Below are 10830 nucleotides of genomic sequence, written 5' to 3' on the forward strand. Positions count from 1 at the left end.
TGAGGTTAAAAATTCAACAGAATTGGGGCTGTCCGGGGATTGAACCCGGGACCTCTCGCAGAATAGGTGCTAACCCAAAGCGAGAATCATACCGCTAGACCAACAGCCCTTCTTCATCTCGTGTGCGATATCGGAGGTAATTTAACCTGAGAGGGGCGGTTTGACGGTTGCGAGCAGGATCGAATAAAACTTACTCGTGCAAGTAAGTGAAAAAAATGTGCTTTTTCGACTGACTTCTTAGTCCTTACTTTACTTTCTTTCGCCTGAGCTGTGTTTCATGACCCTTAGCTTGGTATAATTTCCAAAAGCTGGACTAAGTATTTTATATTTCCTTACCACTATTAAACAGATACTTGGTACTTATCCATTCTTTCTTGTAATGAGATTTCTCGGACAATGGTGATGCTAAATTGTTAACTATAACTACAACTATAACTTAATCTGCATGTCTGTCGCTCTGAGTATCTCAATCTTATATGGCTTTTCTCGTCAAAGGTGAGAGATACGTCATTGCGATATGGGGCGAAGGCCAAAAATCGAGGACCACACACTAATTCAGTAACACAAGTACGTTACTACATGTATGTACTCGATGGAGTAACAATTCCAGTGTTTGTCGTTTAATGCGTCCGATGCATTCAAACTTCGTACAAGTCTCGCCGATGGTATCGCACCGCCTCTTCCCAACCGTCCCATTCCCTTCATCTTCTCTTTTCCGACGTCATTTGCTCAAAGTGCTACACGGGATCTATCTTAGTCACAGGCACGTCAGGTGATGTCGTTGCCGGCTTGAAAAGCCACTCACGTTTCCGTCGTCACGTCGCACCTGCCGCTTCGGTGCCCCCGCCCGAAAAAAGAACGCCTCGGAAGAGATGTACCTCGCCATAGAAACGGGCCTCTTTAGATAAACCTGTCGGTCGACGGCGCATTTCGCAAAATTCCTGCATTTAAAGAGAAACGCGGCCCGCGCCTTCCCCAACTCTGCAAGCCTACCGGAAACGTTGATACCGTGGTCATGCCTACTGGTATTATGGTATGCCACCCTCCCCCTCCCCCGTCTACCTATCGTCCGCTACTAACCGGAGAAGGGAGACACAACACTACCAGGAGAATATGAATTCATTCTCGTTCGTGTTTTTCCGGCGGTGGGACATGACAGAGAGATACACTGGAGAGGTCAAGGGCATATGGGTCTGGGAGCCATCATTATTGGGCAACATGGAGAGAGCCTGTCTCGGCAGGCGCTGAAAGACCACGGCAAAAGGACCGTTCCAGCAACGAAATCTGTACAGGTGGTTTTTATGGAGGTAAAATTCACACATTAACATGTTCAGAAACATTACTCTACGTATACAACGTCATGCCGGTCCATTAGTAATGTTCCCCAAGCCTCCAACCCCGGATCGCCACTACTTTCGCGTCTCGACCACATGGCTCCCTCACAGCCAGTTGACCCACCCGGCACATTCAGGAGACCCTCGTTTACGTGTATGTCAGACTATCAGGGCTTCCTTGCTCGACCGTTGCGCGCCGAGAGCCTGGGGTCCGTCAAGGTAAGCTCAGCCAGCGCCAAGACAAGAATTTCACTCACAGATTGTTGTCCGGTTTGGGACGTAAGCTTCAAACTGGCAAGGCGGAGTGTGGAGGCAATCTTGGTAGGTCCTGGACCTGGACCCAGATACGGAAAACAATGGGATGGCGGTATGGTCGGTTGACGACTTCCAGTGCTGGATTAAACTGATAGAAGTGCTGACGCGTATGGAGTGGCTCATGTTCGTTAATTATTGCTAACTCCGTCTCACTGTCACTCCTAAGCCCGGCTACGACGTTGACGGTTGAACATCCATAACGATCATGTTGGCCATTGATAACGGGGTTGAGCATGAACAGAATGGTCTATAAGTATGCCGTCAGTATGCCGTCTTTTCGCCCGCTTCTCATCATCCTCATCCTTCACTCGACAGTTCATCGCATACACGCACCCTGCTTCCCTCAAGTATCCTCACGACATTCATCGTCCTCGGCACAATGAAGTCTTTCATCGCTATCCTTGTTTCAGCTTCCTTCCTTTCCGGAGCTGTCTCAGCTCAGAACAGTAAGAACTCATATTCAGCCCCCGTATGTTGAGTCCGCTAACACGTACAGACAACACCGTCTCCCACGCCCCATCTTTGATCGACCCGCGAACGCTCTACCCTCAGCGGGTCATCCTCCCTGACCAAGGCTTCCCGGGCCTTCACCGGAACTGGGATCCCCCCATCGACAGCGGCGAGCAATCATACGTCGGCACCGGCCGACTCAAGGGCCGCAAGGCCCTCATCACGGGCGGAGACTCCGGCATCGGGCGAGCAGTCGCCATCGCCTACGCGCGCGAAGGCGCCGACGTGACCATCAACTACCTGCCCGAAGAACAACCCGACGCGGACGAAGTGCGCACCCTCGTCGAAGCCGCCGGCGTGCGCTACTTCGCCATGCCGGGCGACCTGCGCAACGAGACCTTCTGCGCCGACCTCATCCACCGCGCGCACGCCGCCATGGGGGGGCTCGACATCCTGGTCAGCAACGCGGGCTACTTCGTGCAGCACTTCGACATCGCGACCCTGCCCACCGAGCAGATCCTCCAGACCTTCCAGGTCAACGTCTTCGCCTCCTTCTACCTCGTCCGCGCCGCAGCCCCCCTCCTCCCGCCCGGCGCATCCGTCATCTTCACCTCCTCGGGCATGGCGCGCCGTCCGCACGGCGCGGCAGTTGACTACGCTGCCACAAAGGCCGCGCTGGTGTCTATGGCCCAGACGCTGGGCCTGCAGCTCGGCCCGCAGGGGATTCGGGTTAATGCGGTGGCTCCCGGGCTGACTGCTACTAATTTCTTGACGTCGCATGGTTTGACGACGGAGAATGCGGATACCATCGCGGGCCAGCTGCCGCTGGGACGGATTGCGCAGCCGGCGGAGCTTGCCCCTGTTTATGTGATGATTGCGGAGGGCAGGAGCTCGCAGTCGCTTGCTAGTGCGTATGGGGTGAATGGGGGGAATCTGTCGTTTTGAGGGGGGTTGTTAGTGGTTGAGAGGGGAGGGGGTTCCTGGGGGAGAAATAGGTGAGTGTGAGGGGACGGAGGATGTGCTGATGGGTTAGTGGCTTGTTTAGTTGTTTATACTATGGAGACTAGGCTTAGGGGTGCTGTTATGGCCGACTAAATTACCTAGGTACTTACCTACCTAAGGTACTTGAAGAGTGACTATACTATTATACTATTCGCACTGATCCTCAAGTTGTCTTTGGGACAACGTCGATTAGCTATTCTAGAAAGCAGTTGGAGGCAATACGACGTAATTGCTATTCCTGGCTGGCCATATGCATGCATTTATTAACCGGCTGATTATATCTCTAGTTACCAACAACCAAAGGGTGAGTTGCATGATAGCCTTTTTCGGGGCTCAGTCTTACCATCCACTGCACTCAAGACTTGCGGCAGAGAGGCCCGTCGGGCTTCTCGATAAAGGCCTCGGCGCCCACGCAGGTTGGGCAGTAGAATACATGTTCCGGGTCGTACTTCTTCTTGGCCGCCAGGTGGCTCTCATAGTTGGATCCATAAAAGGCCTGGATGTAATCCGGGTCGTGGCGGTCACCCTCATTCATGTAGCCTCCCGTGTCAGGGGCAAGCTTCTTAAGGGCTGCTCCCTTGACGTGGGTGATCTCATGGGTGACGTAGTCCCGAATCTCGCGGCTCGCAACCTTGGGTATGCCCTGCCCGGTGACGAGGACAAAGGGGGAGGTCCGCCAGGCGGGGTGCAGGCCCGAGGTGGTGTCCGAGGCATCCTGGAAGACTTGGCCGCCTGAAACGAGGAGGACAACGTTGGACGCGAACTCCTCGGGCTTGCCGCTGATGATCTCCACCGTGTCGCGGACTTTTTGGTAATCGGACACGGCCTTGTTATCGATCATACGGGACGTCAAGATGGACGTGCTACCCGTGGGATCGTAGAGGCCAGACTCGGCGTGGTAGAATGACCAGTAGTCGGGGTACTCGGCCAACGTTGAGTGAATAAACAGCTTGTCCTCAAACTTCTCAAGGGCCTTGAGTGCAACGGCGATGGCTTCCTCAGCCTCAGCCTTCCCCTTGCCAATTGCCCAGATGCCGTGGGAATAACCAGATGGTGTCTCGCCGATGAAGGGCATGGGAAAGTTGCGGAACCAATACGCATAACCGGCGTATCCCTCCTCGCTGATGTTAGGGAGATGCTGGAGCAGGACTGCAACGGCATCGAGGAGGTCCACGTTCTCGGGGGTATGCTCAAGCGGAGCGATAGCGAGTCGATGGACGGTAACAACGTCCACATTGGGATGCACCTTGATGTGCTGGCTGAGGACGATGCCGTAGCCAGGGCCACCGCCGCGAATGGCACGAAAGAGGTCAGTGTTTTCGCAGTGGTTGGCGGTGACAATTGTCCCGTCTGCGAGCATCACCTCGGCCTCGAGGATCTGATCGGCGCCGAGCCCGTAGTTGCGTGTGGCAGGCCCATGGCCACCGCCGGACGACCACCCTCCGATGGCACCTGGAGAGACAGCACCACCACCGACGGCGATGACATTGTTTGCCTCGGCAACCTTGTACACATCACGCCATTGCCATGCGCCATCGATGTGAATGGCGCTGCCTGTCCAGCCAGACTTTGTGCACGACCCACCCACCCCTTTTCCGTCGGAGGATTTGCCCGAGAAGGTCTCTTGGAAGTAGATGCCGTTGCGGTAGTGGCGCAGCCACACTTGGAGACTGCCATAGCCGTCAGAGCGGGCGAGAAGATCGTGTCCCGTGCTCGTGACGACGAGACGAATGTTGTTGCGCTTAGCAAAGTCGAGCGTGAGGGAAATATCCTCTTTTGTGGTGGCATTAACGGCGTACTGGGGAAGGGGGCCAAGAATGCAAGACGTGGGAGTCTCTCCAGCCGCATAGTCCACGGGAGCGCAGGTGATATTGTAGGGATAAGGTCTGCCAATGGGTTGATTCGTTTGGAAGTCCTGATCCGACCACATCTGTGTCACATGGGCGCATTCATCAAGGTCCTTGTGCGGGCCGTTGTAACATGACTCGGCAATGGGAGAAGTCTTGATGAGCTTCCCTTTGCCCAGCTTCTCGTCCAAGTCTTGCCAGTGGCAGGGCTTTGGCCAGCAGGCATCGCCAGGGACCTGGCGGTGGGTTTGGAAACGAGGTCAGCTTGCAGCACGCACCGAGGGAGGCAGTTGAAAATTCTGAAGACAGTATGAACCGAAAGACTTACACATCTGCAGCCAGGATCGGTCTTCTGCTGAAGTCCCGTGGCAAGGCTAGCTGTGAGGAGCAGTGGCAGTGTCACCTGGAGACGCATTTTGGCGTGGGAAGAGACTCAAGAGAGGCAATAGGGGGTAGCGAAGTGGAGGAGCAGGATGCGAAAAAGTCAGAAACCCATGTTTTTAACTTGATAATTGTCGCAACCACAAGCTCGGGCACGTGGAAATTAGGGGGTGTACCAGAAGAAGATTTGAGCATATTGGGGGCCAAATGCCTCCGTGAGAGAAATGTAACTCCTCCCTGTCCCGGAACCACGTATGGTGTTGCCGCCGTTGGCGCTAGTTAAGTCTTGGTGAAGGACTCGAGCCTTAGCGAACCATTATCAAATCAACAGAGACGCAGTCAGCGGCCAAGCTAACTAAGGCCCGAACCATGCTAGTAGGGGAACAGGGGTCGAAGTTCTGAAATTCTAAATGCAAGATCCAGTCCCCGAGAATCCGGCAGCCCGGCTCCGGTCTCCGTAACCGATGTGCTCATGATTCATGGCGAGAGGTTTCCTTCATATGTGTAAGTTCACCGCTCGATAGGTTTATTCAACGTGGTCGTCGGTAGTCATGCTCAGCCCCAATATTGCCGCTCAGCCTGCAGATAGGCAGCATCGTAGGCTCACCTAGCCTGCTCCCTCGCGGACAGCACAGCCACACTCTCTCACAAAAGTCGGCCGCTCGGGGAAAATAATAATATTGTTTTGTGTCTCGTAAATCTAAAGTTTACTCTATCACGGCCTGTTACGCCACACGATCTCTTGGGTTGGTGAGCAGAGTTGGACCGGTTGTTGACCATTTAGTTGACAGTTGATACCCTCAGAAAGCTAAACTGACGTTTGCCATTGGACACAACTCAACAAAGTCAACATTTCAAGCGCCATGACAGACTCGGGTGATATCGCGGCCTGGGCAGCACTTGCCGCGGCACTGCTGGCCCTCGTCGTCGCCCTCGCCCAGGCGACCCAGCAGTATGTCGCCACGGCCCAGAACATGCGCAAGTGTGAAAAGTCAGTTTGGGGTCCAATGCCCGGACACGCCGGACGCCGGGTGTGGGTGTGGCACCAACTCCGGTTCCGCATCGTCTTCGACATGCCCAACATCTTCCTCCCGACCGAGTACTGGGAGACTCCCGGGAACGCTCGCCAGTTCCCTCCGCACCGGATAACTACCCTCCCGGCGCCATTCGACCGCCCGTCCCCAACCAAGGGGAACGAGATCGACCTCGAGGGGAGCGGAGGCGCCGTCTTCCAGAACCGTTCCGAGGCATGCTGGGTCGCGTTCGCGAGGCAGCTGAGCCGGGTGTGCCCCACGGCGGTGCGCGTCGGACTCATGATGGGCGACGTGGACCGGCTGCCGGCAGACCTCCCCGTGGTGCCGATGCAGGTCAGTCTCCGGGACGTCATTGCGTTGGGGCTGATGACGGGAATGTCCCTCCAGGCGGCCGGCGGGGACTTCATCGAGATGAGCGGGCCGTCAGGCTTCATCAAGAGCAGCGACCACCCGCTCCTCGGCCGTCTACTTCATTTCACCGCATTTTCGGCTGACCTCCGATCGACACTGCTGAAGGGAGACATCAACAAGTCTTGGCTACGGCGGATGGAGGGCATCGCGTCTGTGGCCAACCAGCCCTTTGACAAAGCCAAGAGACGCTACTACGAGGTCATCGGCATGAGATGGCGTACGCATTCCACCCAGTTGCCCTACAAACCAGAGACGGACTCCGAGAACGAGGCCCCCGAGGAGGAGAAGATATTGCTGCCGTTCATCGACCTTAAAGGGGTGGAACATAAGATACCAGCGGACAAGTGTGAGAGCTGGGATGTGCGTCTTCCTGTGTCTATTATCCACCTGGCGGTCCCATCTTCGGTTTGACGCTGACCCCTACTCTAAATAGGCCCTGTTGCAAACTTTGGAAAGTGAAAGCGTAGCGAAACCTCCCTTCATAATCAGAGGCGTAGACAACAAGGCCGTTGCGCCAAAGTCTTGGAGGACGCTACACAGGGTGATTTGCAAGGGGGATCTAAAACCCACCTTCAAGGTAAGAAAGCCGTTGCCTTTATAACTACCGAAACTAATCCGATGAACCAGATCACCCAGGGAGAATACATCTTGCCGCGGCCGGAGGCGCCTGGCGCACCCGTTACCCCTGAAACTAAGCCTTCCGATAATGCCCGAGATGCTGCCACAAAAGACACCGCCAACGGGGAGACGGATGGCGGTAATGACATAGAGTTGAAAGAAACCCCAACGGAAATGCCCAATGAGCCGGCAGGAGGTGTTGCTCAGGGAACCAAACGAAGTCGGCCTAGGAAGGCCCCCCTTGCGTTAACATTGGTGGCACACAACAAAGAAGACCCTATCGAGAGCGCTCCAGCTCCACCCCGACGTGGAAATCAAGCTAGACTTTTTTCTTTTCTTTCAGCCGGACCTGGACCTCGACCCCAACCCCGGGCAGCTTCCGTAACCTCCATGTCCTATTACTCCGGCGACTCCTCTGACGACGAGGACGACGACTACCTCCACGGACCCACACGCTACGCACGCCGCGTCGCCTACGACTCAGAAGAGTACTGGCGCGGGCGCATGAGCCAAGCCTACGTCTCCTCCAGCACGCGCTACTGCACCCCGAGCCCCCCAGTCCTCCCCTTCTTCTGGGCCTCCCAAATCGACATCGAGCTCGGCTACTGGGCCACCCCCTGGGCGCGGGGACTGTACACCTCCTGCCTGAACGCCCTCCCCATGATGGTCGACGTCGCCCTGATCGGCCTGTCCTACACCCTCGCATCCGCCAACATCACTTCAGCCACCACCACCACCACCACCAACAACACTACCACCACCACCCCCAAGGCGAAAGCAAAACAACCCCGCTCCACCATCCTCAAAAACGAAGTCATCTACACGTCCTTCCCCGACCAAGGCGTCTTCCGCCTCGACGACCTCTGGCAACGCCTACGCGCAGGCGAGCACACCTGGCCGCCGTACGCCATCAACGCGCGCGGCGGCGTGACCGGGCTCGAGCCCACCACACTAACCAAATTCGCAGCCTTTGGCGAGAATGCCCCCCTCCCGCCGCTGGCGCTGCTGCAGTCGGTGCACGACGCGGCGCACAGCCCCGACAAGGGGGGTGTATCAAAACCGCTGCTCGCGCGGGACCGGCTGGTGGAGCTGGCGTCGCTGGACCTGTGGCTGTCGTGCGCGGCGGACACGCCGGCGCTGGCGGAGGGGGAGGGGAACTTGGTGAGCAACGCGCCGGCGGTGGTGGAGGAGCTGTGGCTGGACCTTGGGAGCGATATCATGCGCACGCGGGAGGAGCGGTGGAGTCGGGACGGGGGCGATTATGCGGTGCGGCAGCTGGCGAAAAGGATGACGGCATGGATTGAGAGGGTGGTGCGCTCGCCGGCGGAGCGGTATTTTGTGTGGGTGGCGTTTCTGCGTGCGGTGAAGGTGATGGAGTGCGTGCAGGATGGGCCGAGTACGTATGAGGCGTTGGGGATGTTTAAGAATGATATATTGGTCTACCTTGTGTAGGTGGTAGATAGGCTCAGCAAAGTTTAAGAATTAGAGGGCATGTCAATTACAAAAGCAGTATTATGGACGGCGGATGTCAGACCTTCAGATCAAATCATACTCATAACACTTCCCTGTATGGTCAAACGGGACCAGTGGCGGTAATTACAAGCAACTACCTAAACACTATATCCACTCCTTAAGATTCACGAAATCTTAGTCCAACATGGAGGCTATTGGTACCCCTGTGGCCAGGACTTTATACTCCTTTTCCAAGTTGTTGATGTGATGGCACTCTGGAGAGCTTGGGCGAAGACCCAAGTAAAGGTACTTGATATATTGAGGGAACAAACCGTTATCCCGACATCTAAGAAGTCCTAAACACCGACGGAATTTGACACGAACACGGTCAGAACAGTTGCAAATCTGGGCACGGGGCTTCGTTAGCATGTCCTCGAGAACAGAATGTACCACGTTAGTGCAGAACGAAACAAGGGGCTGCTTCTTACGTTGCGCCTGCCAATATCAACTCTAGCATCCTTGATCTTGTAAGTAGCGATAGAACCGTCAAATACAAAGCTGTGGACACAGCAATGACAACGACCCGTGCGGCGAAGCTCTTTACGAGAATGCACACTATCACGGGAGCGAGGAGCAGAAAGGTTATGAGACATAACATCAGGGCCCTCGCAATGTTATTGATGAACGGGCCGGAGGGTACGTAGACGGTTGGGTTGGTCGAGATGTCATGCCCGAGGCCCTGTTTAGTGGTGTTATTAGTTCACTTGTACTGTGAATTCAAGATAGTGGGTTTTCCTTCGTACAACTCTGAACCTTTTGTAGTGCCGTACCAGTCGATCCTCGACCCAGTCCTCCAGTCGTTTCAATGCCGAATCGGTGGGCGACGCGAGGGTGATCAGGTCGCTGGGCTGGTCGAGGTATGCGGTCTCCTCGCGCGTCAAGCATCCTGTCTGGTCCAACCAATTCTGAAGACTGGCTACATCCCGTGGGCTCCCTCGGCTATAGGCCAACATCTGACGGCATCGCTCGACAAGAGCATCTGGAGGAGCTCGGAGATTTAGCATAACGAAATCAGAAGATGGACTCTGTTAGCTGAACACACCGTAGTCAGCTAATTTTGAATGAATCTGCGTGATAATGTCGGCGCGTGCCACATTCCTGTCGCCCCGGCATGTGCCGAGATAGAACGGTGAGGCCTCCTCGCGGTCGACTTGGTTGAGCCGCGCTTCAAGGACGCCGATCTCATCCTGCTGCAAGAGCAGTAGTCTTGCCCGCAACTGGCGGAAAGACCGAAAGGCGAAGAAAGGGCCGTAGGACGAAATAAGGGCCGAGTATTGTGGGTATCCGGAGGGATACTCTTCGACTGGCTTCTGTGAACAAAAGAGCTCTCGCGTGCAATCGGGCACTCTTACCTACTGGGGCATGCCTTGACACCGATTTCGGCAACTGGGAGGAGCTCTGCGGCGTCTTCGACACGTTGGGTGGCCGGCCACCACCTCCTCCAGCTAGACAATACAGCCCGGAACCGATACATTTGGGCTACCGCTACTCCGAATGGTTAGGGGAAGGGGTAACTATGTCAAGTCAACGTGCAAAACTATTTTGTGGAAGCATGGGAGAAAGGGGCAACTGTTGGCGGTACTTGGCCTGGTAGTCTCACTCGTCCACAATAAGCTGTCAGGACATCGGGATTGGCCCCTCTGGCATGCTCTGGATGGAGCCATGTTGCCACACTCCAGCGTTAACTCTGGTTACTGGACCACTCGCTTGCGGTCCTATGCAGGGAGGGGCACATCACCACCCTAACCAACGTGGCAGTGTAACTAGCACTTGCGCCCAAGTATAGGCAGCCTTGGCTGGCCATTCCAAAGTCAGACTCAGCCCATAAGCCATTCTTGGGTTACACAAGCTGAGAGCACACGAAAACCAGGGGCACGTCTCGCGCGCCGATTCGTCGGCCCCGAGAGCTACTGAGGAGCGTGGCTG

At 55.6% G+C, this 10830-nt stretch overlaps 4 protein-coding genes and 1 non-coding gene across 5 annotated transcripts; 2 read left to right on the forward strand and 3 right to left on the reverse strand.

Annotated features, from left to right (window-relative positions):
* Window positions 1–24: 24 nt before the first annotated feature.
* On the reverse strand, window positions 25–109 carry B0H64DRAFT_t96. Its single transcript has one exon. It is a non-coding gene; the product is annotated as a tRNA-Pro (tRNA).
* Window positions 110–2028: 1919 nt separating this feature from the next.
* Window positions 2029–3044, forward strand: B0H64DRAFT_458943 (uncharacterized protein; the record flags this gene model as incomplete). The annotated part of the gene is made up of 2 exons (XM_062807426.1): window positions 2029–2095; window positions 2146–3044. The coding sequence occupies 2 exons, from the start codon at window positions 2029–2031 to the stop codon at window positions 3042–3044; spliced, it is 966 nt and encodes a 321-aa protein (XP_062658628.1).
* Window positions 3045–3345: 301 nt separating this feature from the next.
* Window positions 3346–5780, reverse strand: B0H64DRAFT_458947 (uncharacterized protein). Its single transcript, XM_062807427.1, has 2 exons — window positions 5277–5780; window positions 3346–5184 (listed from the first exon to the last, which is right to left on the reverse strand). Exons 1-2 carry the CDS (start codon window positions 5361–5363, stop codon window positions 3457–3459), a joined length of 1815 nt encoding a protein of 604 aa, XP_062658629.1. The 5' UTR covers window positions 5364–5780; the 3' UTR covers window positions 3346–3456.
* A 260-nt stretch (window positions 5781–6040) lies between these two features.
* On the forward strand, window positions 6041–8920 carry B0H64DRAFT_138505 (uncharacterized protein). The gene is made up of 3 exons (XM_062798244.1): window positions 6041–7134; window positions 7208–7351; window positions 7402–8920. Exons 1-3 carry the CDS (start codon window positions 6193–6195, stop codon window positions 8842–8844), a joined length of 2529 nt encoding a protein of 842 aa, XP_062658630.1. The 5' UTR covers window positions 6041–6192; the 3' UTR covers window positions 8845–8920.
* B0H64DRAFT_394294 (uncharacterized protein) lies at window positions 8921–10674 on the reverse strand. Its single transcript, XM_062803682.1, has 5 exons — window positions 10261–10674; window positions 9947–10207; window positions 9648–9883; window positions 9333–9583; window positions 8921–9249 (listed from the first exon to the last, which is right to left on the reverse strand). Exons 1-5 carry the CDS (start codon window positions 10376–10378, stop codon window positions 9201–9203), a joined length of 915 nt encoding a protein of 304 aa, XP_062658631.1. The 5' UTR covers window positions 10379–10674; the 3' UTR covers window positions 8921–9200.
* Between the last annotated feature and the right edge of the window lie 156 nt (window positions 10675–10830).

The sequence above is a fragment of the Chaetomium fimeti genome (genome assembly GCF_033439085.1).
Source record: "Chaetomium fimeti strain CBS 168.71 chromosome Unknown B0H64scaffold_4, whole genome shotgun sequence".
NCBI classification, from domain to species: Eukaryota; Fungi; Ascomycota; class Sordariomycetes; order Sordariales; family Chaetomiaceae; genus Chaetomium; species Chaetomium fimeti.

Excerpts from the sequence above, each read along its gene's own strand:
- B0H64DRAFT_458947 (XM_062807427.1), bottom strand. The coding sequence starts at position 5,363 with ATGCGTCTCCAGGTGACACTGCCACTGCTCCTCACAGCTAGCCTTGCC. Across the intron at positions 5,185-5,276 it reads CCGATCCTGGCTGCAGATGT|GTCCCTGGCGATGCCTGCTG; the intron begins GTAAGTCTTTCG and ends ACCCACCGCCAG.
- B0H64DRAFT_138505 (XM_062798244.1), top strand. The coding sequence starts at position 6,193 with ATGACAGACTCGGGTGATATCGCGGCCTGGGCAGCACTTGCCGCGGCA. Across the intron at positions 7,135-7,207 it reads ACAAGTGTGAGAGCTGGGAT|GCCCTGTTGCAAACTTTGGA; the intron begins GTGCGTCTTCCT and ends TACTCTAAATAG. Across the intron at positions 7,352-7,401 it reads ATCTAAAACCCACCTTCAAG|ATCACCCAGGGAGAATACAT; the intron begins GTAAGAAAGCCG and ends CCGATGAACCAG.
- B0H64DRAFT_394294 (XM_062803682.1), bottom strand. The coding sequence starts at position 10,378 with ATGTATCGGTTCCGGGCTGTATTGTCTAGCTGGAGGAGGTGGTGGCCG. Across the intron at positions 10,208-10,260 it reads CGGTGTCAAGGCATGCCCCA|TCGAAGAGTATCCCTCCGGA; the intron begins GTAGGTAAGAGT and ends CACAGAAGCCAG. Across the intron at positions 9,584-9,647 it reads ACTACAAAAGGTTCAGAGTT|GGCCTCGGGCATGACATCTC; the intron begins GTACGAAGGAAA and ends ACCACTAAACAG.